The following is a 24039-nucleotide window of genomic DNA, read 5'->3' as shown; positions in this document are numbered from 1 at the left end:
AGAAGATGGAGAGCCCTACTTTGTTTGTGCTGGTCCTGTAACTAATAACTCTTTTCTCTGTTTTAACTCTTTCTTTGGTGTATTGTCCCAGGCAGCATTGCTGTCACATCACTTACAAATCCACCTTTTGAAAAGAAAAGTAGGTACACGCATTTTAATAAGAACCTCGATTTCCCACCAGTATGTTTTCTCATGCTTCAATGAGATACTATTTCGCAAAAATGCCCTAAAGCTAAAAGAATCATTTAATTCCTGAGCATGTCATCTGAACTAAGTGGGAAAGCATGCAAACTTCTCAAAGAACTTCAAAGGAGGACAATCTGGAAACCTAGCCACTGATCTCCATTTTGTCTGAGATGTGATCATTCGACAAATATTCATAATACAGAGGTGGTGTGCAGGCAGCAGGAGGATTCACAGATAAGACAGCCATAATTTTAAATAGGAAGGTCATGGGCCAGATGGTTCTGCAGCAGTAAAACATGTCTCTCTGTGAGGCGGAAACACATGGGAAAGTTACTAGCTTGCATCTGGAGACCTCCTTGAATATGCTAGGCACATGTGTGTCTGTGGTCCAGGCTGGCTGGGGTGGATCATGGCACTGGGAGGCTCTGTCAAGAGTGCTGTCTCTCTCTTTTTTTTTTTTTAAGACAGAGATATTTTTGCATGCACTCACCAGAGAGACAGAAAGACAGAAACAATAAATCACCTTGCAGGGCAATGGCCATGCCACAATCAGTTCTTCTCCATTTGCCTCTAGGGACTTGAGGCATACACACACAATGTGCCCAGCATGAGCTTTAAGCCTCTGGGTGAGGGACTAGAATCACAGTCAACTACGTAAGAGTCCAATGATGTAACCATTACTCCATCTGCTGGTCCCATGGGTGCTGTCTCTTTATCTGCCTCTATCCCTCTCATTCATAGAATAAACACATTTTTTAAAAAGAATAAACACAGGACCAACAGTTGGCATAATGGCTATGTCACTGGACTCCCATGTAGGTGGACATGGTTCAAGTCCTACCCGGTGGCTTAAAACTCACGCCGGGCGCGTGTGCATGCATGCCCAGGATCCCGAGAGGAGAATGGAGAAGGGAATGCGGCGTGACCATCCCCCCTGAAGGGTGATTTCTCGCCTTCTGTCTCTCTGTCTCTATCTGTCTTTCTGGCTAGTTCATGCACCCTGTAGCAAAAACCTCTCCAAAAAATAAATAAATAAATAAATAAAAAGAATAAACAGGTCAGAGAAGCTCCTACCAAGAAAATAATATTTGAGCAAAGATCTGAAGGAAAAATCAGCTAAGCCAGGCAGATATCTGGAGAAAGGGCAACGGAATGAAAAGAGCAAACTTATGAGGAGGGAAGTTCTTGGCACTTTCTTGAGGAAAACAAGAAGGTCCATGAGCCAAGACCAGAGTAAGTGAAACAGAGGGTGGTAGAAGAAAAGAACAGAGAGTATAAAGAGAACCCTGCAAGTTGCTGAAAAACTGTTAGCCTTTATTGGCAAGACAAGAAGCAGTATTAGAAGAAATCAGAAGAATAAATTTGAGTAGCTGATCAAAGCGCCTCCTGACAGTTTCTGTGGTGTGCTCTACATCCATTCTCTATTTTGATCTCATTTACCATCCTTGCATGGAGTCTACAGTGTTTATTTCATGATCATTCATCCATCATAATCCATCTTGAGTTTGGAGGCAGGAGAACATGGTGGCTAAAAGCATTTGTTTATTCATTCAACAAACATTTATCGAGTGTTTAGGTACTGGGGCTTCAGCCAAGAACAGAGACAAATGTCTATACAATTACATTCTAGTTCATGGGCTCTGAAATGAGATGGCTCATTGCCTCCTAACGATCACCTTGACCTAGGTGAGGTTATTTCATTTCTCTGTGCATTTGTTTCCACATTTTAACAATGGGATAACAACAGCCAATTCAAGGGAGCTTTTGAAGATTAACATGTGTAAAGAACTCAGATTAGTGTGTGACATATAAGAAATCCTCCAGACTGTCCTTTTCTTTGCAACAGCCTCCAGTTCCATCTCCAGGCCTCTGGGCATTAAGGGACATTGAGGCAGGGGCACCACTGCCCCCACCACCTCACTTCTAGGCTCCCCAGCCCAAGATCCACCCAGACCCTTAGGCTGTGAAAAAGGAGATACCACTCTTCAGACACCTGAACAGAGTATCTTTCTTGAGACCACATTACTAAAAACAACAGAAGAAAGACTTCGGCACATGTCAATTCGCAGCAAAAGGGAAACACACTCCTAGTCAGAGAAACATTCTCCTAAGAGGTATTCAAAAGTGAGTACATCTTCCAATGGCTAGAAGTAGAAGAGCCTCAGGTCTGAATAAACAAGGAAATATGTCTCCATTAAAGGAACAGAGTAACTCCTTTCCATCTTTTGTGAAAATGGAGGACGTTACCAAAATGTCAGAGAAAGAATTTCGAACATTCATGGTGACCAAATTCTATGAGTTGGAACAGAAAAGAGAAACGAACTAAGGGAGATTAGGAAGTCCTTCCAGGATATGAAAGAAGAAATGGACACTCTGAGAAAGAATCAGATGGAACTATTAGAGATGAAGTCTGTAATAGAGGAAATCAAAAACTCTCTTGAAAGTATTAAAAGTCAATTAGACCATGCTGAAGATCGAATCTCCGATGTAGAAAATAAAACCTCCGACCTAGGAAAAAACAACAAAAAGAGAAAATAACAAAAAAAACAAGGATAATATACGAAAAATACTAGACTCCATAAGACGCCTAATTAGCATCCCAGAAAGTGAAGAAACTAATAACAGCATGGAAAATCTATTCCATGAAATCCTGGAAGAAAATTTCCCAAGTCTAGAGAGGCACTCGAGCATCCAGACCCAAGAAATACAAAGGACCCCAAATAGAATCAACCCCAGAACATCTTCACCAAGGCACATCTTAGCCAGACTGCCCAAGACCACAGATAATACAAAGACAACTACAGGGAGGCATATAATAAGCAAACTGTCACAAACTAGAAAATGTTATAACAGATAAAGATCAGGTAAGATACAAACAAAAATACTGGAAATAAAAAATAAGTGAGGACTCATATAAATTACTCTTATCAAACTTTAAAAAAATACATTGGCTGGGGCCAGCAGGTGATGAGGTGGTAAAGGTGTTGTACTCTCACTTGTCTGAGCATTGTTTGAGTTTCAGACCCTGTGGCTTGTTTTCTCACTCCATCCTGCATCCCCCACACTGCACAAGAGTGTGAGTCCTCTTTAGCAAATTAAAATAATAATAAAGTTAAGTAAATAATTCTTTTTTTAAAAAGGTATTGGCCATTTAAAGAAAAATATGGCTATGAATTAGATGGATAATATGCGCTTACAACGTAATTTATGACTGTAGATCTCAAGTCATGAGGTTAAAGCTGAGTGTGTGGATGTATAGGAAAGTGAAAGAAGTTACATATTGGGTTTAAAGTATTGACAAGTAAAATGCATGATGACATGGTAGAGAAACTAATAGAAAAGTGCAAATACACTATTATAGAGTTCTTATATAGAAAATGGTATAATGTAAATGTTTAAAGGTACATTAAAAGTCAAATGTGAATATTGTGAACCATAAACAACCATTTCAAAAATGTTACCCTTGGGACCAGCAGTTGGCATAATGGCTATGTTGCTGAACTACCATGTAGTTGACCATGGTTTGAGTCCTGAGCCCAGTGGCTTAAACTCATGCTGGGCATGTATGCATGCATGCCCATGATCCCAAGAGGAGAATGGATTGCAGTGTGACCATCCCCCCTGGGGGGTGATCTCTCACTTTCTATCTCTTTCTTTCCCTCTCTCTGTCTTTCTGGTAAGCGGACACACCCTATAGCAAAAACCTCTCAAAAAAAGCACGTTATACTTAAGGTGACAAAAGTTCATGGACTATATAAAAGGAAGTACATTAACTCTATCATGTTGTATTACTTTACCTTTACTTACTTTGTATAAATTATAAATGATGTTCATGGAAGACAGACTTGATTCATGTAGTAAAAAATACTAGACTTACAAAAATTAGAAACACTCCAGGGTAAAGAAAATGAAGCTACAATATAGACAGAAGGAATTAATTACTAGGAGGAAAAAGATATTATAATATGAACAACCTAAAAGTAATAAGTAATAATGGCGAACGGCTTAGCCAAAAGAACACTTCAAAAATGAATAAATATGACTTTCCCCACAGACTTGTCCTCTCTACAGCAGCCTCTAGGTCCATCTGCAGGCCTCTGGGCAGTAAGGGACATTGAGGCAGGGGCACCACTGCCCCCACCACCTCACTTCTAGGCTCCCCAGCCCAAGATCCACCCAGACCCTTAGGCTGTGAAAAAGGAGATACCACTCTTCAGACACCTGAACAGAGTATCTTTCTTGAGACCACATTACTAAAAACAACAGAAGAAAGACTTCGGCACATGTCAATTCGCAGCAAAAGGGAAACACACTCCTAGTCAGAGAAACATTCTCCTAAGAGGTATTCAAAAGTGAGTACATCTTCCAATGGCTAGAAGTAGAAGAGCCTCAGGTCTGAATAAACAAGGAAATATGTCTCCATTAAAGGAACAGAGTAACTCCTTTCCATCTTTTGTGAAAATGGAGGACGTTACCAAAATGTCAGAGAAAGAATTTCGAACATTCATGGTGACCAAATTCTATGAGTTGGAACAGAAAAGAGAAACGAACTAAGGGAGATTAGGAAGTCCTTCCAGGATATGAAAGAAGAAATGGACACTCTGAGAAAGAATCAGATGGAACTATTAGAGATGAAGTCTGTAATAGAGGAAATCAAAAACTCTCTTGAAAGTATTAAAAGTCAATTAGACCATGCTGAAGATCGAATCTCCGATGTAGAAAATAAAACCTCCGACCTAGGAAAAAACAACAAAAAGAGAAAATAACAAAAAAAACGAGGATAATATACGAAAAATACTAGACTCCATAAGACGCCTAATTACATATCCAACAACTTATAAAAAAGATTATACATCATGATCAGGTAGGCTTTATTCCAGGAATTCAAGGTTGGTTCAACATATGCAAAACCATAAATGTAATACACCATATTAATAGGAAGAAAGATAAAAACCATATGATCATATCAACTGACACAGAAAAAGCATTTGATAAGATACAACATCCCTTCATGATCAAGACTCTCAGAAAAAGCAGCATAAAAGGGTCATTTCTCAACACAATAAAATCTATCTATGAAAAACTCATAGTGAACATCATCCTGAATAGAGAAAAACTGAAGGCTTTCCCACTAAAACCGGGTACAGAACAAGGATGCCCACTTTCTCCGCTCCTTTTCAATATAGTACTGGAAGTCCTCTCCAACACAATCAGAAAAGAGGAAAAAATAAAAGGCATTCAAATAGGAAAAGAAGAGGTGAAATTCTCCATTCACAGATGACATGATTGTATAAATAGAAGACCCAATGGTTTCCATGAAAAAATTTCTGTAAGTAATACATGAATACAGTAAAGTTGCAGGATACAAAATCAATATACAGAAATCTATAGCACTTCTATATACGGACAACAGGCAGACTGAGATAGAACTGAAAAAAGTTATTCCATTTACCATAGCCATAAAAAGTATAAGATATTTAGGAATGAATCTAACCAAAGAAGTTAAAGACCTCCACAAGGAAAACTATGAGAAGCTAAAAAAAAGAAATTGAAAATGACACAAAAAAGTGGAAGGAATTTCATGTTCCTGGATTGGAAGAATTAATATAATCAAAATGGCAATTCTACCCAAATTAATCTACATATTTAATGCAATGCCAATCAAAGTACCAGACACATTCTTCACAGATCTAGAAAAGATAATCATCAAATTCGTCTGGAATCATAAAAGACCCCATATTGCCAAAGCAATTCTGCACAAGAAGAGTGAAGTGGGCGGCATCTCACTCCTTGACCCAAAACTATACTACAAAGCTGTGGTAATTAAAACAGCATGGTACTGACACAGAAACACACATGTGGACCAATGGAAGAGAAGAGAGTCCCCAGAAATAAATTCCCAAACATAAGTCAACTGATTTTTGACAAGGGGTACCAGTCAATCCAGTGGGAAAAGGAAAATCTCTTCAGCAAATGGTGCTGGAAAAACTGGATTTCCACCTGCAGAAAGATGAATCTGAACCCCTACCTGTCACCTTTGACAAAAATCAAGTAAAGGTGAATCAAAGATCTATCACAGGAACTCAAGCAGCTGTTTGGAAAAAAAGATGATCAACCCTATTAAAAGATGGAGAATGAGTTAAAAAAAAAAAAAAAAACTCTCTAAAAATGACATACGAATAGCCAACGGCACATAAAAAAATGCTCAGCATCCCTCATTGTAAGGGAAATTCAGATCAAAACAACAATGAGATCCCACCTAACCCCAGTCAGGATGTCTAAGATTTAAAAAACAAAAAATGATAAGTGTTGGCAGGGGCTATGGTGAAAGGGGAACTCTCTTACACTGCCGGTGGAAATGTAAATTAGTCTAGCCACTGTGGAGAACAATTTGGAGAGTCCTCAAAAATCTACAAATAGAACTACCATATGATCCAGCAATCCCACTCCTTGGTATCTACCCAAAGGACAGAAGAATTCTTCATCGGAAAAGTGCTTGCACATCAATGTTTATTGCGGCACTATTCACAATTGCTACCAACCGAAATGACCCCAAACAGATGAATGGATTGAAAAACTGTGGCACATATACTCTAGGGAATACTATTCAGCATAAAAAACAACAACAACAACAACAACAAAACCCTGGCTTTTGACAGAAAGTGGAAGAATATGGAAGATCTACTGCTGAGTGAAGCAAGCCAGGCTATGAAGGAGAGACATTGTATATCCCCACTTAATATATACCGAGTGTCTGCACTCTGTGACTGAAACTGATTGACTAAAGGATATACAAACACAGTAAATGGGTGTAAATACCAGATATAGTGTGTGTGGAAGAGTAGGGCCTGAGGAAGGACATTTAGAAGAAAAATACAGAGGCAAAGCATTAATGGGACAATCTGTTGAAGCTATTTTACAGTTTAATCAACTGAACTAGGGAGAAATGTCCACTTTGTAAACTAAATAATGTGATTAAATGTATAAATGAGAATGAAATTTTAAAAAGGGAAAAAAGAAATAAAAAATTGTAAAATAAAAAATGAAATTCTCAATAAATGTTGGCTGCTATGATTTTTAAATGAGTAAGTATTGAAGAAAGAAAAAACGTTATAGACATATTGTAATAGGGAGGTAGTAAAATTGTAAACTAGTAGACAAACTGAAGAACCAGGTACTAGGTAAAACTGTGTCCTCTTCCCATGAATCTATATCCTCTGCTTCAGTACACACATCTCTCTACTCTTTCTGAATCTATTCCATATTACCCAATCCTCCATCTCCAGCTGCTCCCAGTTCAAATCTGAGGGTGTTAACAGAATATTTTCCCTTTTTTTAAAGAGAGATTTTGGCTATAGGGCGCCTGTGCTCAGTGGAGAGACAGACAGATAGAAAGCAAGAAATTGCCCCCCTGGGGGGATAGCCACGCTGCAATCCCTTCTCCATTCTCCTTTCAGGATCTTGGGCAAGCATGCACAAGCATTTGGTGTGAGTTTTAAACTGCTGGGTCTGGGACTCAAACCACGGTCAATTATGTGGGAACTGAGTGACGTACCATTATGCCATCTGCTCTTCTCCCATTTTCCCTTTATACATTTATTTTATTTACTGTTTTGATTCATTTTTACTGTCAACGTCATGACAATTCCAACTTGTTGCACATGAGTCACCACCAAGTTATAGGGTTGCAGAATTCTTAATTACTCCTCCATTTTATCCTTTTTCTCTTCATTCTCTTATTATTATTTTTTAAACTGATTTATTTATTTATTCCATGAGCAAGAGAGACAGTGAGTGAGACAGCACCCTCTACAAGGTCTTGACACTGCATTCCACTTCTAACCTCAGCCAGCTCTAGATCATAGGCATATGCCTAGCATCATCAGGGAGGTCTCTGGACATGAACCTGGAACCTTCTTCCCACATGGGTTGGCCTCGTGGAACATTGCATTTGATCACTATGCCACTATCTGACCCCTCTTTCTCATTGTTTGAGACTTGTTTTTCTAGAGCTCAAAAATCAAAGAAAAAAAAATGAACCCTCTTCAAAAGATTAAAAGTGTCTAGCCACCTCACTAGAGCCCTACTACAATGCAGCTCCCTGGGGGCAGGAGTCACCCTGTGTGGGTTACTGATGTTTTAAATCTCTGATAGTACCTGGCTTATACTGGGTGAGGTTTCAAGGGCTAACTGGTCTTTAACTCCCATGTGTGCAGTTTTTGAAGCGTGAAGCCAGGTCTTTACATTGCCACAGAAGGCCTAGGTAGTCATCAGGAAGGATTACAAAGTGCCATGTAAACACACTGTAAAGGTGGGCATGACAAAAGTGTCTGCTCCAAAGAGAATGCTGAGACATCACTGGCTTTCCTATTGAGGGCAGAACTCCATCTTTTTCCTAGCAAGTTCCACCTTAGCATCGTCTCTAAGATACAGATGACGTTTACAAAGTACTACCACATTTTCATTTAATCCTCACCATGATCCTGTGAAGTAGAAATGATGATCTTTATTTAATAGAAAAAACTTAACCTTAGAGAGGCTGTTATTTACCTAAAGTCAGAATGACAGTGTCAGGCTGTGGATTCAACTTTAGGCTACTCCATCTTTCTATTAGCTTTATCCAATATCCTTCTCCTCCCCAGTGTCAGTTAAAAAAAAAAATGACATTCAAAATGAGTAATAAAAACTAGGATGCCTAACCCTGGGAGTATTTGATAAGAATCACTGGGCTCCTTTAGGCTCACTGAAATTGCTTTGCCTTCAAATATCCATACCAAGACAAGAATTGGGTTTTCAATCTAGGCAAAGCTGTGCAAATGATTCCCAGATGTTGTGAGCTGATTGCCAACACCCTAACCAGCCATCCGTCAGACAAAGGACTTGTTTATTCAGAAAATGCCCCGTTTTACACACGCCCTGCAGGGGACGATGGAAAGGGGGCTGCAACACTGGCTATTTTCTTTAGTTTAGACCACCAACTCAGAGTGGTGTGTGCCAAGCCACGAGGGCCATGTCTGCTACAGTCTGTACACCCCAAAATAGAACAGTTATAGAAGTTAGTGGGTTGTGTACTAGATGTTAGGTTTACCTTTTCGAGGGTTTTTATTATTATTATTATTATTTTAATTAACACAAGGGTTAATAGTGTAGACAATGAGTTATGGTCACTTTAGTGCCTTTTCATAAGCACCTAACTATGTACCTCTTCATGTAATGAACACCTGAACTGTTTCCTGGGGTCCATGAAGTCTGATGGCACTAAATATACCCTGGCTCCTTCTGAATGTTTTCTTTCCATATTGCAACTTGAATGAGTTAAAGTGAAACCATATTCATATGACTACGATTCCTTAAAATTCACTTCATCTATATACATGAATAAGAGTCTCTTCTTTTCTAAGAAGTCCATTGAATATTTCCTTATAAAAGTAAAGCTATGACCTGCCAGGAATAAACAAACAAGAAACTCAGAGGGTAGATGTTTGCCTTCTATTTCAGGCCTGATGCTGCTTAACCACCATGGAAAGGATGCAAGAATAACTGGAGTGGCACAAGCCTCAACTTTCCCTGTGTGCAGCTGAGAAAAAGATGCTCCCCTGGACAGACAGAGCCCTGCAGGAGGCATCTCAGCTGGGTCGGCAGAGTGTTGATCAAACTTGAGTCCCTTGTACCTCCACTATTGGGTGCCCAAATGGCACAATTAGGCATGTCACCCTTGACCACAAGCGTCCTGTAGAAACTTAACAGCAGCTCCACTTCCACAATAGTCATGGAACAGGCAGAGAGAGAGTAGGAGTTGGGGGAGAGATAAAGAGAAGGAAAGGCCAGACACCAAGTCAGAACACCCTGGCAAGTGTGAGGAGGCAAGTATGATATGCTTCAGTGGAAACAAAATAAGAAATGGGGGGGGGGAGTATAAAGCAGAAAAGTTCCACAAAAAAAAATGCACTCCTGAAAGCTCTTTCTGTTTGTTTGTAGAGAGATTATTCTATCATAATGAATAAAGAGCTGGAAATTAACTGTCCCAATCTGTAAAGCTAGAGGCAGAAACTATCCCAACTCTCCAAAGGATCAGAGTTGGCTCTTGTGCATTCAGTTCCATTCTTCTCCTAGATCACCTGAGGCCAATTGTGGTATAAGGTTAGATTTTGTCTAGTAATGGTTGTTGATATGTTTATAATGAGAAGAAGTAAGCATCCCTAAAGGGAACTGTACCTGACAGAAGAACGAAAGAACCATGGACCGTTATGACTCCTTCTCATCCTTCATTGACTTAGTAAACTCCTAGCATATAACCAAGTATTACCATTACATGTTAAGTGCCCAGGGACTAAAGAAAGCCTTCACAGGGATCAGCAGATAGTGTAACAGTTATGTTGCTAGACTTCTACGTAGTCAACTGTGGTTTGAGTCCTGGTGGCTTAAAACTCATGCCAGGCACGTGTGCGTGCCTTTCCAAAATCCTGAGAGGAGAATGGAGGAAAAAGGACTGCAGCATGGCCATCCCCCTTGAGTGGGTGATTTCTCATTTCCTGTCTCTCTGCCTCTCCAGCGAGCACATGAGCCCTCAGAGCAAAAAACCTCTCTCCAGAAAAGAGAGATTATACAGGATTATAGTTGACAAGCATTTGCTGTACACCAGTTCAACAGGCACTATTTGATCAGTTGTCGGCAAGAAGGTGTATGTAACAACAATCCCTAATCCAAAAGCCCAAAATCAGAACTACTCCAAAATCTGAAATTTTTTGGGACCAGCAGTTAGCGTAATGGCTATGTTGCGGGACCCCCACATAGTCGACTGCAGTTTGCGTCCCGGACCCGGTGGCTTAAATCTCACGCCGGGCGCGTGTGCGTGCGTGCCCAAGATCCCGAGAGGAGCATGGAGGAGAAGGGATTGCGGCGTGACCATCCCCCCTGGGGGGGGATTTCTTGCTTTCTGTCTCTATGTCTCTCTCTGTCTGTCTGGTGCGCGCACACGCCCTATAGCCAAAAAAAAAAAAACCTCCCCAAAAAAAAAACCTGGGGAACCAGCAGTTAGCGTAATGGCTATGTTGCGGGACCCCCACATAGTCGACTGCAGTTTGCGTCCCGGACCCGGTGGCTTAAATCTCACGCCGGGCGCGTGTGCGTGCGTGCCCAAGATCCCGAGAGGAGCATGGAGGAGAAGGGATTGCGGCGTGACCATCCCCCCTGGGGGGGGATTTCTTGCTTTCTGTCTCTATGTCTCTCTCTGTCTGTCTGGTGCGCGCACACGCCCTATAGCCAAAAAAAAAAAAAACCTGAAACTTTTTGAATGCCGATATGATGTCATGTCTTAGATTGTTACGGCACTGCCAACAGAAATACCTGAGACTGAGTAATTTATAAAGTAGAGGTTTATTCAGCTCACAGTTTGGAGGGCCATGGTCTAGAGGTCAGCTTCTAATGAGGCTATAAAATGGTGGAGGGCAGGATCACAGCAAACTGTCTATGAGTTTCTGGTTATCTTTCCCTGCTCATTAACCCATGAGAGTTTAATATTAGGGGCCTCACCCTAAGGACTTCATCACACCCATGAGCCTGACCCTAGGATACCATGAAGGGACTGTTTTCACTTAACACCTTTACAACGCAACCAAGTTCCAGCACATAAACTTGGAGAGGACCTTCGATGTAGCATGCCTCAAGTAGGAAACACAACACCCAATCTCACTGAAGTGACAGGTCACAATCCTAATGCTGCAAAACAAGAATATTGTGTAAAATTTCCTTCAGGCTATGTACATAAGGTGTATATGAAACATATATAAAGGTAACTCATGGCAGTGTGTGCCCGTAATAAATAAATTCCATGTTCAGACTTGGGTTCTAGGCCTAAGATGTCTAGTTCTGGTCCCAAGCATTTCGGATGAAGCATACTTAACCTATAATAATGGTTAAGAGTAGTGTAACAGTCACATATGTATACATAGCAATAAGAACAGGCCTCACGAGGGGGGTGGACAAGAGGGAAAATATGGTTCTAAAGGCAAGGCCTTGGATATAAGAGTCAGCCCTCCATGCCCAGCTTAGCCTTTGATCCTAGGATCTGAACTAGCCTTGATTTTAATGTCATAGCAACCTTTAGATTCAAGGGGAGACTGGTCAGTTCAGTCACAAGACAGTGACATGTTCGAGAGTCTTCGGGAAAGTTGTTAGGTAATACAAGGAGCTGTTTAAAACCAAAGAGTGAAAACACTGCAGATGGGATTGAGATGGGCAGAAGCATAACAACATTCCTAATAAAAGAATGAGTTTGGGTAAAACGCAAGAAGTTGGTAAGAAGAAATAAAGGACAGTTTGGCATGTAAGAAAGAGAAAGGAGAGCACATGGATCCCATGCAAAATGAAGTTGAAGGCTTCATTGAGGGGATGCCACCTTTTTTCCTTTTTTTAACGAAATAGGGCACGTGCATAAAGGGCAAAGAGAGAAAAAGAACCCCTTAACAGGGCCTGGTCATGTTAAAATCCTTTTATCCAATCCCATCAGGAAGCTTGCATGTATATCCAGTATGTTTTTCAAGCCTATAGGGCCAGGACTCAAACCTGGCCATGTGGAATTTGGCTCCCTATACAGCCGTACTATGGAGCTGGCCACTTAGGAATTTCTTTTTTTTGGTCCTTTGGGCAGAGTCTCACTGTGCCATGATCCCCTGCCTCGCCTTCTGTTTTGTTGGAATTACAGGTACACACAACCATGACCTGCTTTAGGTTGGACCAAGACTTGAACCTGGGCTTCCCATCTGGTCCCAGACTGAGGAGCACAGGGTCTTAGCAGTGCGTGCCACTACAGATGGGTCTAAACACCAAAATTCACCCCAAAAAATCCCAAACTCAGGACAAACATCTTTTCAATCAACAGTAAAAAAACTGTGTGCAGATCAGAATCTTCGAGAGGAGAGCTAGTAACTAAAAAATAACCCTGCTACTGGAAAATCAGAGAAAAAGGGAGAAAAGAGAAGCTCTAACTAATGTGATGGCCTCGATAATAAACAAAGGACAGACATATAAACAAAGGATTTTAAGATAGTAAATAATCTGAAGTTACCAGAACCTGTAAAAACAGAATGGAAAGGCAAGTATTTACATGAAGAAAATGGGGATAATTTAATCTTCAAACATGCCTTTTATATCATATTTTTAAGAAAATTTTATTTGAATTTGGTAGAAAGATTATAAACTAAATATAAAAGCTGTAAGCAAAAAATATTCCAATTAGAAATGATGTCTGAAGGCGGAACTGAAAGTCCCAGGTGCTCAGCAGCTCCACAGAGTTCTGCCCACACCTGAAATTGTCTTCAAGAAACTCACATGAACATTGGCAATTGTCACCATTTTTTAGACACTGGCTCTGAATGTAGATGAAAATCCTCCGGAGACTCATTTTTTACTCTTTGACTAAGAAAACCACCATTCTAAATGGTTACTCAGGTTATTTGGGAAAGAAAAATCAGTGTAATGGCAGGAGATCAGGGAAAAGATTCATCTTCTTTTCCAGGGTTCAAGGGAATTCTATTTATAATCCAGAAACCTGCTCACTGCTCTTCAAATAAATATGAAGGTGAATGGCCAGTCCCTGAGCCTAGTGGCCAAATATGCAGTTCAAATCCCATCCCTGGAGGCTTAAAAAACATACCAGGTATATGTGCATGCATGCCCAAAATCTCAACAGGATGAAGAAATGAAGGAAAGGGGGTTGTGGTGTGACCATGCCTCGTTGGGGGGCACTTTCTCTTGCAAGGGGACACATGATCTGGTAGTTTTTAAAAATGAAAATTCCACTGCTTCAACCCACAGTGCTACAGTTTCACCCAAGAGTTATTTTTGGGTTTTATGCACTTCACACATGATAAGACAAAGTACATAATTAAATAAAATCTATCTGGGCCAGCCAGTGGCGTGGTGGTTAAGGTCACTGGATCCCACACGACCAACTAAGTGGTTCAAGTCTCAGACTTGGCAGCTTTAAAAACACATCAGCATGTGTGCATATGTGATCCAAATCCCAAAATGATAGAGAAATGGAATAGAAGGGACTGCAGCAAGACCATCCCCCATGGAGGATGCTTTCTCACTTTCCCTCTTTGTCTCTGTCACTCTCTGGCAAGTGAATGCACCCTCTAGTAAATTAGTGAACAGTCAACAAGTAGCAAAATCTAATCATGTCCCACTTCACCATTTTATATTAATTTGAGATTCATGCAAAGAAGATTCCTTCATTTGAAATGTTTTTCATGCTCAAAGCCAGTATATAATAGTTAACCAACTTGATAATAAATTGTGCCAATTTCTTTTTGGGGTCCACTGTTCATATTTTTTCCAGAAAAAAGTATTTTTCCCAAAACAGGATACTGAGTTCTGAAGCAAAGGCAGCTACCAAGATGCTGATTACTTAAAGAACATTCTGGCAAGAGTCACGAAAGGACAGAACAGGCATTTGGACTTTAAAAGTAGTGATTTTCAAACTATACTTGGTAAAGGGCCACTTTTTCTTTTATTTCTAATTACATGCAAAATATAAGCCCTGATTTTTTGTTATTATTGTTCTTCAATTCAACAGATAAAATGGTTTGAATGAGTTGTCTCCCAAATTCATGTTGAAACATAATCCTCGTTGTGCTGGTATTAAGAGGTTGGGCTTTTAGAAAGTTATCTCTTGTCCTTCTGCCTTCCATCATGGAGAACACACCAACAAGGCACCACCTTGGAAGTAGAGAACAGTACTCAGCAGACCTTAATTCTCATGATTTGATCTTAGACTTCCCAGTCTCCAGAACTAAAGGAAATAAATTTCTGTTCTTTTTTTTAGTTTACTTATTTCTTACATGAGAGAGTCAGAGACAGACAGCCTCCCCCCTCCCCCACCCCAACCAGGTCTTCATGCCATCATTCAACCCCAGCACAGTCGGCCAGCATCATTGGCACATGCAGACATGCTTGGAACACACAAGGAGACCTCAGGATGTGAACCTGGAACCTTCCCATATGGCTTCAACATCTGAGTGTTGCATTACCACTGTACCACTGTGGCTGGTCTAATTTCTGTTCTTTATAAATTATTCAGTTTCAGGCATTCTGTTACAACAACATTAGTGGAGTAAGACAGCAGTTAGATAGACATAAAATTACTCTGTCAGGGCCAGCAGGCGGTGTAATAGTTAAGGCGCTGGACTCCCACATGGCCCACAGCAGTTCTAGTCCTGAACCCACTGGCCTGAGATTCACACCAGGTACGTATGCATGTGTGTCCAAAATCTCAAGAGGAGAATGGAGAAGAAGGGACTGTAGTGTGGCCATCTCCCCGCCCCCCAGCGTGATTTCTCACTTTCCCTCTGATTGTTTCTCTGTCTCTCCAGTGAATGCACAAGACCTATGGCAAAAAACCAAAACAAACAAAAAACCTTAGGGAAAAAAAAAAGTCAACTTTTTGTAGAAGTTTATAAATTCTTCCTCTTGATATTTATACGTCTCATAAACTAGTGACATACAGTCTTCATAGACCAGCACCAATCCACACACCACAGTGGAGCAACAGTACCAAAAACATCATTACTTATTCATAATTAGAATTCTCATTTTATAGACACTGAATTTGAGATGAAACAAGATTCACCCAGACTTATGCCCATAGCCCTGAAAAGTAAACAGAAAGCTAATATCATAAAGAAAAACCTTCCACAAATTGCTATTTTGGGGGAAGAGTATTGTTGTTGTCCCACTTCTTTTCTTAAACAAATTGCAGGGGCCATTAATTCCAAAAGTATTGTATAAGCAATGATCATCAGTTCGTGACTATAGTGATAAAAATGCAGGCTGAAGTATCTTACTGTTCCTGTTTAACACAGACTAGGAATACGGGCTTTCAGTGAGAAAAAATTCGATGGACTCTCCCCTCTGTCACTTCTCGACTGCATGGCTTTGGGTCAGTAACTTAACTTCAGGACTCCTTTTCCTTTATCCATAAAACAGGAGAAACATCTACCTCTTGGAGTTGCTCTGAGGATGCAGATTTTGCATACAACTGCTTAGTTAGCAGTGAATGATGCATACTGAGTGCTCAGAAACTGTCAGCACATTAGTCACAAATTCAGCAACTAGTGTGGCCCCTCTAGGAAATGAAATGACCCTCAGCATTGCTTCCTGAGAACAGCAGGAGAGTTCCTGCACCCTGCAGACTCAGAGAGCTGACTCCCTCGCACAGTCAAACAGGAAGAGTTAAAGGTGATGAGTTTGAGGTATAGAAGCTGATCCTATCCCAAATCCCTATGAGGACAAAGATGCCTATTCTCCCATACAGAAGTCACCACTGCTAAAGTGTTTCCAGTTTTGGCACTAGCCATATATCAAGATTTCACCCCTATCCAAAGATACTTGGACCATCACCTTACACAGCTTTCCTTTAGCTGAAACCAAATGTTCTTTGACACTGAACCTAGTTTACTGTCTGAAGTATACGCTGGGCTGGTTTGACTTATCATGTGGATATCCAGGGATCCAAAGAGGCAAGTTACAGCCCTCGTTCTGTCTCTTAGCATTGTGGACTTTCAACAAGTCAACAAGTCTGCTTTAGACCTGTTGGTGGCAGAGATCTTGTTACATACTGCCTCTTTTTATCAGGAGGTGGGAATGCCCAACTATTACTGATGAGAACAGCAGGGCAAATCAAGGTCATGGTAAGAGGTAGGTGAACACACACACAAACACACAGGAGACTCAGAAAGTTCATTTTAAAAAAAATAGAATTAAAGTACAAATTTACTTTGACACAAAAATACTGAAGCCTATGCATAATTTTTCCAGCCATATTTTCCATAAACCTTTTGAAGACCTCGCAGATATATTTTTATTCTTTTTTGCATGGTACATTCTTTTCCCCACTGTATATTGTAAACTCTTTGACACAACCCATATACTTTCCATGCTTAACTCCAAGTGCCAGCATTCACCACTAAGAAAGTAATAAGGACCTAGGCAGCCCCCTGGGTCCTTTCCAGCACTTCGAAAGCTCATACTACAAGCCTTCCCAACTCTGAAGTCCTAAGTTTCAGTCTTTGTTTATTGCTAGTGACACCTGCAGCCAATATCACTGGCCCATCCAATCTGGGTTTGCTTCAGTGTTTCTATTCCACTCCTTGGCCATATAACCAAGAGTCTCAGAGAATTGTCTTTGCTAGTGATTAGCTATTCTTTTTCCTGATGTTTATTTGTCTGATTGTAAATCCTCTTCTGATTAACATAAAATCTGGCCTCAGATACACCATTTGCCGAGCACTGAGGCATTCCCAGGCCAACCTCATTTCAACATCTCTTCCCCAGCTCAAAAGATGCTGCTGGCTTCCTTCCTTGCACCAACCTGTTCTCCCTAAACACTGACCATCAGCACCCCTAACCTCTTATTTCCTCTTATTTTAAACCCTTATTCTGGTTTATTTACCTTTTTTATTTTTATAAGTTAATTGATCTGTGAAATTCTCTGGAAGGACTCTGAAGACTTTATAAAAGAATCACAGGACAGAAAGGCATAAGAGAGATCAATTCCCATTTGAACACAGTGTTTATTTCCTGTTATTTCCCACACAATCAAATGGACCCCAGTATCAATTCCCATTTGAACACAGTGTTTATTTCCCACACAATCAAATGGACCCCAGTGTTCAGAGGACAATAAATGTGGCACCACAGTACAATGAGATCCTTGAAGCCAATCTTCCAACCAGTCCATGTGCTGCCTTCAAGGTGTTTTAAGCCCTTTGTTCCTCCTCGGATTTGCTTGTTACCTAATCAGAGCCCTTTCCTTCTCATATTGTGTTCTGGATGTTGTCATTTATCCAGATAACAAGAAACACCACACAATATTCCTTCTTGCTAACATACTAGCTAAGTCCATATTGAATTAATATTTGTATACAACTTTATAATTTGCAATCTTTTTTTTTTTTTTAATTTACTAGAGGGCACATGCACTCACCAGAGAGAGGGAAAGTGAGTGAGCACACCCCCGCCAACTCCATGGGGACACGATCACACAGAAATCTTTTCTCCATTTTTCCCTCCCTTCAGGATTTTGGAAGACACACACACATGCCTGGCATGTTTCTCAGGCCGTTGGTTCTGGAACTCGAACCACTTGGTTGGGATCCAGCTACCTTAAACACCAGGCCATGGGCTATCTCCAGTCATCTTATTTTTACTCCTCAGAAAAACCCCACAGAGTAGGCGTTCTCCTCATTGTACAGATGAAGAAACTGAGCCAGAGCTGGAACTTGAACTCAAGGGGTCTTCTGACTTCATACCTAGTGCTCTTCATTTTATTTCTTACTTATTCAGGAGTCTGTGAACCTGAAGTGGAGTAAGTTTTCTAAGGCTAAATTCTAAGTATCAAATAAAGAATGAGTCATAGAGAAAAAAGTAGAGGAATCTGGTTTCTATTTCTGGTTTTGCTATAAACTATCTCATAGCTGAACTTTCCTGGTCCTCAGTTTCCTCATTCCTAAAATCAGGAGATCGAATTAGACAACCCCTGAGGTGCCTTCCTGCTCAGCTGTCCTTTGTCTCCCATACTGTCTCTACCATGTAGCTAAAATTAGGCAGAAAACATTGTTGAAATACCTTTCCTTTTTTCCTTGTGTGTTCAAAGTTGCCAAGATTAGTTGGTTAGTATTTGATAACTATTCAGTAAGTCTACCAAGGAAAAAAAAGAAAAACCTGCCATCTCTTTAATGGTCAAATTTTATAAGCAGTTCATTTTCAATAATGAGAAGATAAATCTAGAAACACCAGTCAGAAGGCTGCACCTACCAAAGTCTGTACCCTTGACGACGGCCATTTTTAGAGGCATGTATTCTTAAAGCAGTGATTCTTAACTTCATGGGACATTTCACAATGTCTAGAGACATTTTGGTCAACACAACAGCAGAGGGATACTACCGGCATCCACCAAGTAGAGACCAAGAATGCTGCGAGACAGCCTACAATGCACGAGACGACCCCACAACAAAGGCTTATATGGTTCGAGATATCAACTGCACTAAGGTTGAGAAACTCCGTCAAAGAATGACCCCATGTTCTTCCCAGTGATTCAGCTGGCCAGGTCCATGTGAGAGGTTAACCGGATAGGCCCATCTGCAAGAACCAAGAATCTGAACATCTCTCTTACCGTGCGAAGAAAGAAGCAGCCACCGAGGTGCCTGAGGAAGTCTCAGTGGCCACACAGGAGCCTTGAGAGGCTGGGATGCTGCAGGCTGAGGGCTTGTCTGCATTGTAGCGGGTCAGTGCAGCTTCTGTCAGTCCTTCCCGGCCACTCTCTGTCATCAGCTGGGAGATCTGACAAGAAAATAGACACTGAGCTCATTACCTGTGGCTCACTGCATTTCCTGACCACTGACAGCATCTTTGTATTTGAGTGAGGAGAAGGGGAGGGAGGCAAGAAGGAACAGATCTACAAGCCACCTGCATCCAGTTACATGTGGGCACCTAGGGCTTCTATAAGGCTATTTTCCAGCATTCTAGCTGGGATACCTTCTCGTTTTCATTAAAAATAATGGAATAAAATTACCCCCTGACATTGTAAGTTTTGATTATGTCTGTGTCTCCCCTCCATTTGGAGAGGAAAGCCTGAACCATTATCCACACACTCGTCACAGCCCAAGAGGACAGCAGCTAATGCTAGTTTCTCACCAGGAATGGCCCCAAACACTCTTCAGTGGACTAATGGGGCAGAGATATTGTTTTATTAAGGGAGAAGTAAGCCCACTAATGAAGAACATTCAGAATTAAAATCCTATTTGGTGGCGGTGGTAGTAGTTTGCTATGGGAAGTTGGTAAAACAGAATTAGAAAAGCAAATAAAAATGGATACAGTCACCACAAATTTTTGGAGGATTTAAATAATTTCCATAGACTTCATTTTCTCACTGTTACATTGAGAGAAATGACTTCCGTTTTATTTGAAATGATTGCCTTCATACTGAAAGTTCTAGTGGATGGGGCTGAATCCATTTTGCCTAAATTCTCTTAAGTGTCCACATACGAAGAACCATACTTCTGCACAAAATGAGAATCGTATGTAGAAATATAATTTTGGAAAGTGCTAATCCCATGGCAAATGTAATAATTATGTAGGCAAAGTCTAACAGTGCTATTTGGAAAATCTGTTACTTTAAAATTTCCGTCTACTTGCAGAAGGGGAAAATGTTAGTTAAAAAGAAACTAGAAAAAAGTTTCTGGCCGGCTCAAATCCTTGAATGCTAAGTGGAAAATGTCTCTAATTACCTAGAAAATACAAGTACAATAAATCAAAGATCAGGAACAGTTTCCACTTTGTAACTGAGCAGGCCAGTAGGCCAGTGAAAGAATCCCATTTGTTAACCTTTGGACATAAAAACATTTGTACATTTCCTTATTAGCAGAATAGCCATTACTCTGAGTCCCACTGACTCGAAACCATGCTCTACTTAAATTCATGCTCTTAACTCGGAAAGCCTTGGCATCATTTGGCTGAAATTCTGCCAGCACACACTTTTTTATTCTCATTCACTCAGTGCATTGTAAAGAAACTTGATCCAAGTAAGAGAAACCAGAGAGAAGTCAACACAGACAGCTGAAGGCCTGGAGGATATTCCCTGCACTCAGCAAGGACTGCTGACTTTGCAGAAAATCCCTGTTACCTCTCCTCTGCTGCCTTGGGGTGGGAACTCCCCTCCATCAGCTGTCACTCTCCCAGAGAAATGAAGTAGGCTGGAGGGGGGCAGCTGAAGCAACTGGGAAGCAGAGGCTATGGCGATGCATACTGTTGTACCCTCTACGCAGTATTTATGACGCCCTAGGTGGTACCTGATGTCATCCTAGACAACGTCCAAAAACAAAGCAAAACCCCCAAATCCATGGCACCATTTTTTTTTTCATCAAGAAGTGACAATCTAAGACACATATCTGATTTTAATGGACAATGACATTTGTAAAAAAAAAAAAAAAAAAAAAAAGTCAGTATGTTAATAAGTGAACATGTTGTGGCACTTCTTACACCTTACATACTTCAATAGATTCACTAGGGTGGCTCCCATCCCACTGTCTGTTCACATTATCTCCTTCTCACTACAATACTTCAAATTCTAGATTTGGAGGGAAGGAAATGGGGCCCTTCTACTTCAGTATGTGTAAACTGTCCTAGCAGGGTGGCCCTGCAACCACACCACGAGGACATGTGTTGAACAGGAATATGCCTAACACACAAGCACAGATTTCTGCTTGGGTCTAGAATCCTGAGTCTGCCCTAGAATGGAGATGAACATCTTGTGTGATCATGGCTTCTAAAAAATATCACTTAGCAAATAAATTTCCTCTCTTTTTCTTTTTATTAGTTATTGCTTTCCATGACTGAAAGACATAGACAGCACTCTTGACAAGGTCTTGATTGATGATCCACCCCCAGTCTCAGCCAGTCCCAGGTCGTGAGCATGCATGTGCCCAGTGCACTCCGAGAGGTCTCTGGCTGTGAACCTGGAACCTTCCTGTGTGAGTCAGCCTCGCAGAGTGTCACATTTTACCACTGCATCACAGTCTGGCCCTGACTTAGGCCTCGCAGAGTGTCACATTTTACCACTGCATGACAGTCTGACCCTGACTTAGCAAACAAACGTCCTTAAAAGAGAGCAATTGGATATTTTATGCCAAGCAACTTTGGGTCTCTTACTTCTGAAGAACTAGGGATTCAATGGGCATGGGACACTGAATTCCAAAGTCTATGAGTAGAATTATTCAATAACCAATTGTTTCTAGGAGACAGAATCATGAAATATTTTAGAACTAGAGGGAATCTAGATACCTGAAGAAGACAAGAGAAGTGACTGTTTTAGCCAGTCTGCAGCTGGGATCAGCACCCTGACTCTTAGGCCAGTATTAGCTCCTATTCCCTTCCTTTAACTGCCCTCACCCTTTCTAATTAAAAAAAAATTTTTTTAATGTTTTTCTCTTTGTAATTAAAAATAAATTTAGCATATAGAAAAAAATCAAATAATAAAACACATACAGCTATATCCACTATCATCATTATTAAACGTTTAAGCTTTTATTATCTTAGAAGATAGTTTCTAAATGAAACCAAATATAATATAAAACTGTAATTGCCCATGTCCCTAGCCATGTTGCCCTCTCTGCCCCTCTCCTTGCTCAGCTAGTGCCACAATTGACAGGGGTACTGGGAGGTAGGGAGCAGGCCACGTTTTGCTCTTCACAGTGTATTTCCCGCACACTCCTACCTCGTAAGGATCTGACTTAGCAACCTGTTGGCTTCTTAAAGCATTCTCCAGACTTTGTTCTCTTTATTCTTCAATGGGAAGAGGGCCCACCTGAATTGCCTACTCCTGTAGACTCTTACCACCTAAAATTTCATTTTCTCATTTGTAGTTATAGCCAGTATCCTTTTCAGAGATTATAAGCTTTCAGAAATAATATACAATGGTTTGGTCACAACAACTGCTTATTTACCTTTCCCTCACCCTGCAATCAAGGGCTCTCGCCTCCTTCACAGACCTCAAACACACCTGTGCTGCCCCTGCCGTGGGGTCTTAGCACCTGCCTTTGCCCTCTGTCTGGAATGTGTCTATTCCTTCAGATCCAAGATCAGATCAAGAGTCCTTTCTCAGAGAAGCCTTTTTTCTCACCTAGGCCTTTCTGTTGGAAAGAGCTTTCTTTTACAGAATGGTATTTTCTTTAGTATCTTTGCTTTGGTTGATTTTATACATTTAATAGAAGGTCATTTCCCTTTTCTTTTTAAAATTTTTGCCATGGGTGCCACGTGCTCATAGGAGAAAAAATAGATGGAAAATGTAAAAGCACCCCTGAAGGTGGGGAGCATGCCACAACTCCCTCTTCCATTATCCTCTCGGGACTCTGGACACACATGCACAGACCCCAACATGTTCACCAAGCCACCTGGTCCAGGACTTGAACTACCTAGTTGTTCATGTGGGGTCCAGACACTCCAACCACCATGCCACGGGCTGGCCCTATAGAAGATAGGTTTTTCCCACTACACAAAGCCCCAGGAAGATAGGTCTAGGGCTATTTGCCCACCACTGTATCCCAAGGTCAATAAATTGCCTGGTGCCCAAAGATGTTCAAAACATGTTGGTGGAATAAATCTGAGCTACTCTGTTCACATTACCTAATTAAATTTGAAGTCGTTTACATAAGAAGACATTTCTTTTTAAACTTTTGTCTTTTCTATTTTGTTTCACTATTATTAGGATGTAATAGTATCTCCCCCCCAGCCCTATCACTGCCAACCTGCAGTGTACTGGCTCCACTAAATGACAGTTCAGGGATCAAGAGCTGCCCTGTTTAGTCCACTAGCTCACTCGCTCCTTCATCCATCTGAACAGTCAAGTACTGAGTTCTCAGTACGTGCCAGGGCCTGTGGGAGACCCACATGCAAACACTTCTTAGAGTCTTCTTTCTCTTCAACATTTACTTTTTCTTGCAAGTTGTGTCCAACTCCCTAGCAGTCAGTATCTTGTACAAAGACAGATCACAAGATAGCCAGCCCAAAGCAACTTCTGTTATTATCTCTATTTAGGTACCTCTTTTTAATTCTGCAAAACAGAGGTGCTAGGCTTGCTCTCAGTAGAAACAACTAGAACTGCTTTTTAAACAAGTGAAATATCAATTCTTGACTCCAACACAGTGGCACAAGTGATAGGGCGCTGCTGTGTGAGGCTGGGGCAGCATAGGAGGTCCAAATTCGGTTCCTGGATCAACACAGACAGGCTGGGCACAGCAGCATGCTCCTGTAATCTTAGCTAGCTGGGAGGCGGGATCAGAGGGTTACAACAGCAAG

The 24039-nt window shown here is 40.9% G+C and overlaps 1 protein-coding gene across 1 annotated transcript in view; it reads right to left on the bottom strand.

Moving 5' to 3' along the window:
- KIF26B (kinesin family member 26B) overlaps positions 1-24039 on the bottom strand; it is a 368595-nt gene that overhangs the window by 276918 nt on the left and 67638 nt on the right. The window contains exon 4 of the mRNA XM_006157282.3: positions 19361-19527. Within this exon, the coding sequence (XP_006157344.1) occupies positions 19361-19527 (167 nt within the window). The remainder of the gene's footprint in view (positions 1-19360; positions 19528-24039) is intronic.

The sequence above is a fragment of the Tupaia chinensis genome, unplaced genomic scaffold (genome assembly GCF_000334495.1).
Source record: "Tupaia chinensis unplaced genomic scaffold, TupChi_1.0 Scaffold000532_1, whole genome shotgun sequence".
Classification (NCBI taxonomy): Eukaryota; Metazoa; Chordata; class Mammalia; order Scandentia; family Tupaiidae; genus Tupaia; species Tupaia belangeri.
This window is presented reverse-complemented; position numbering and strand designations above follow the sequence as displayed.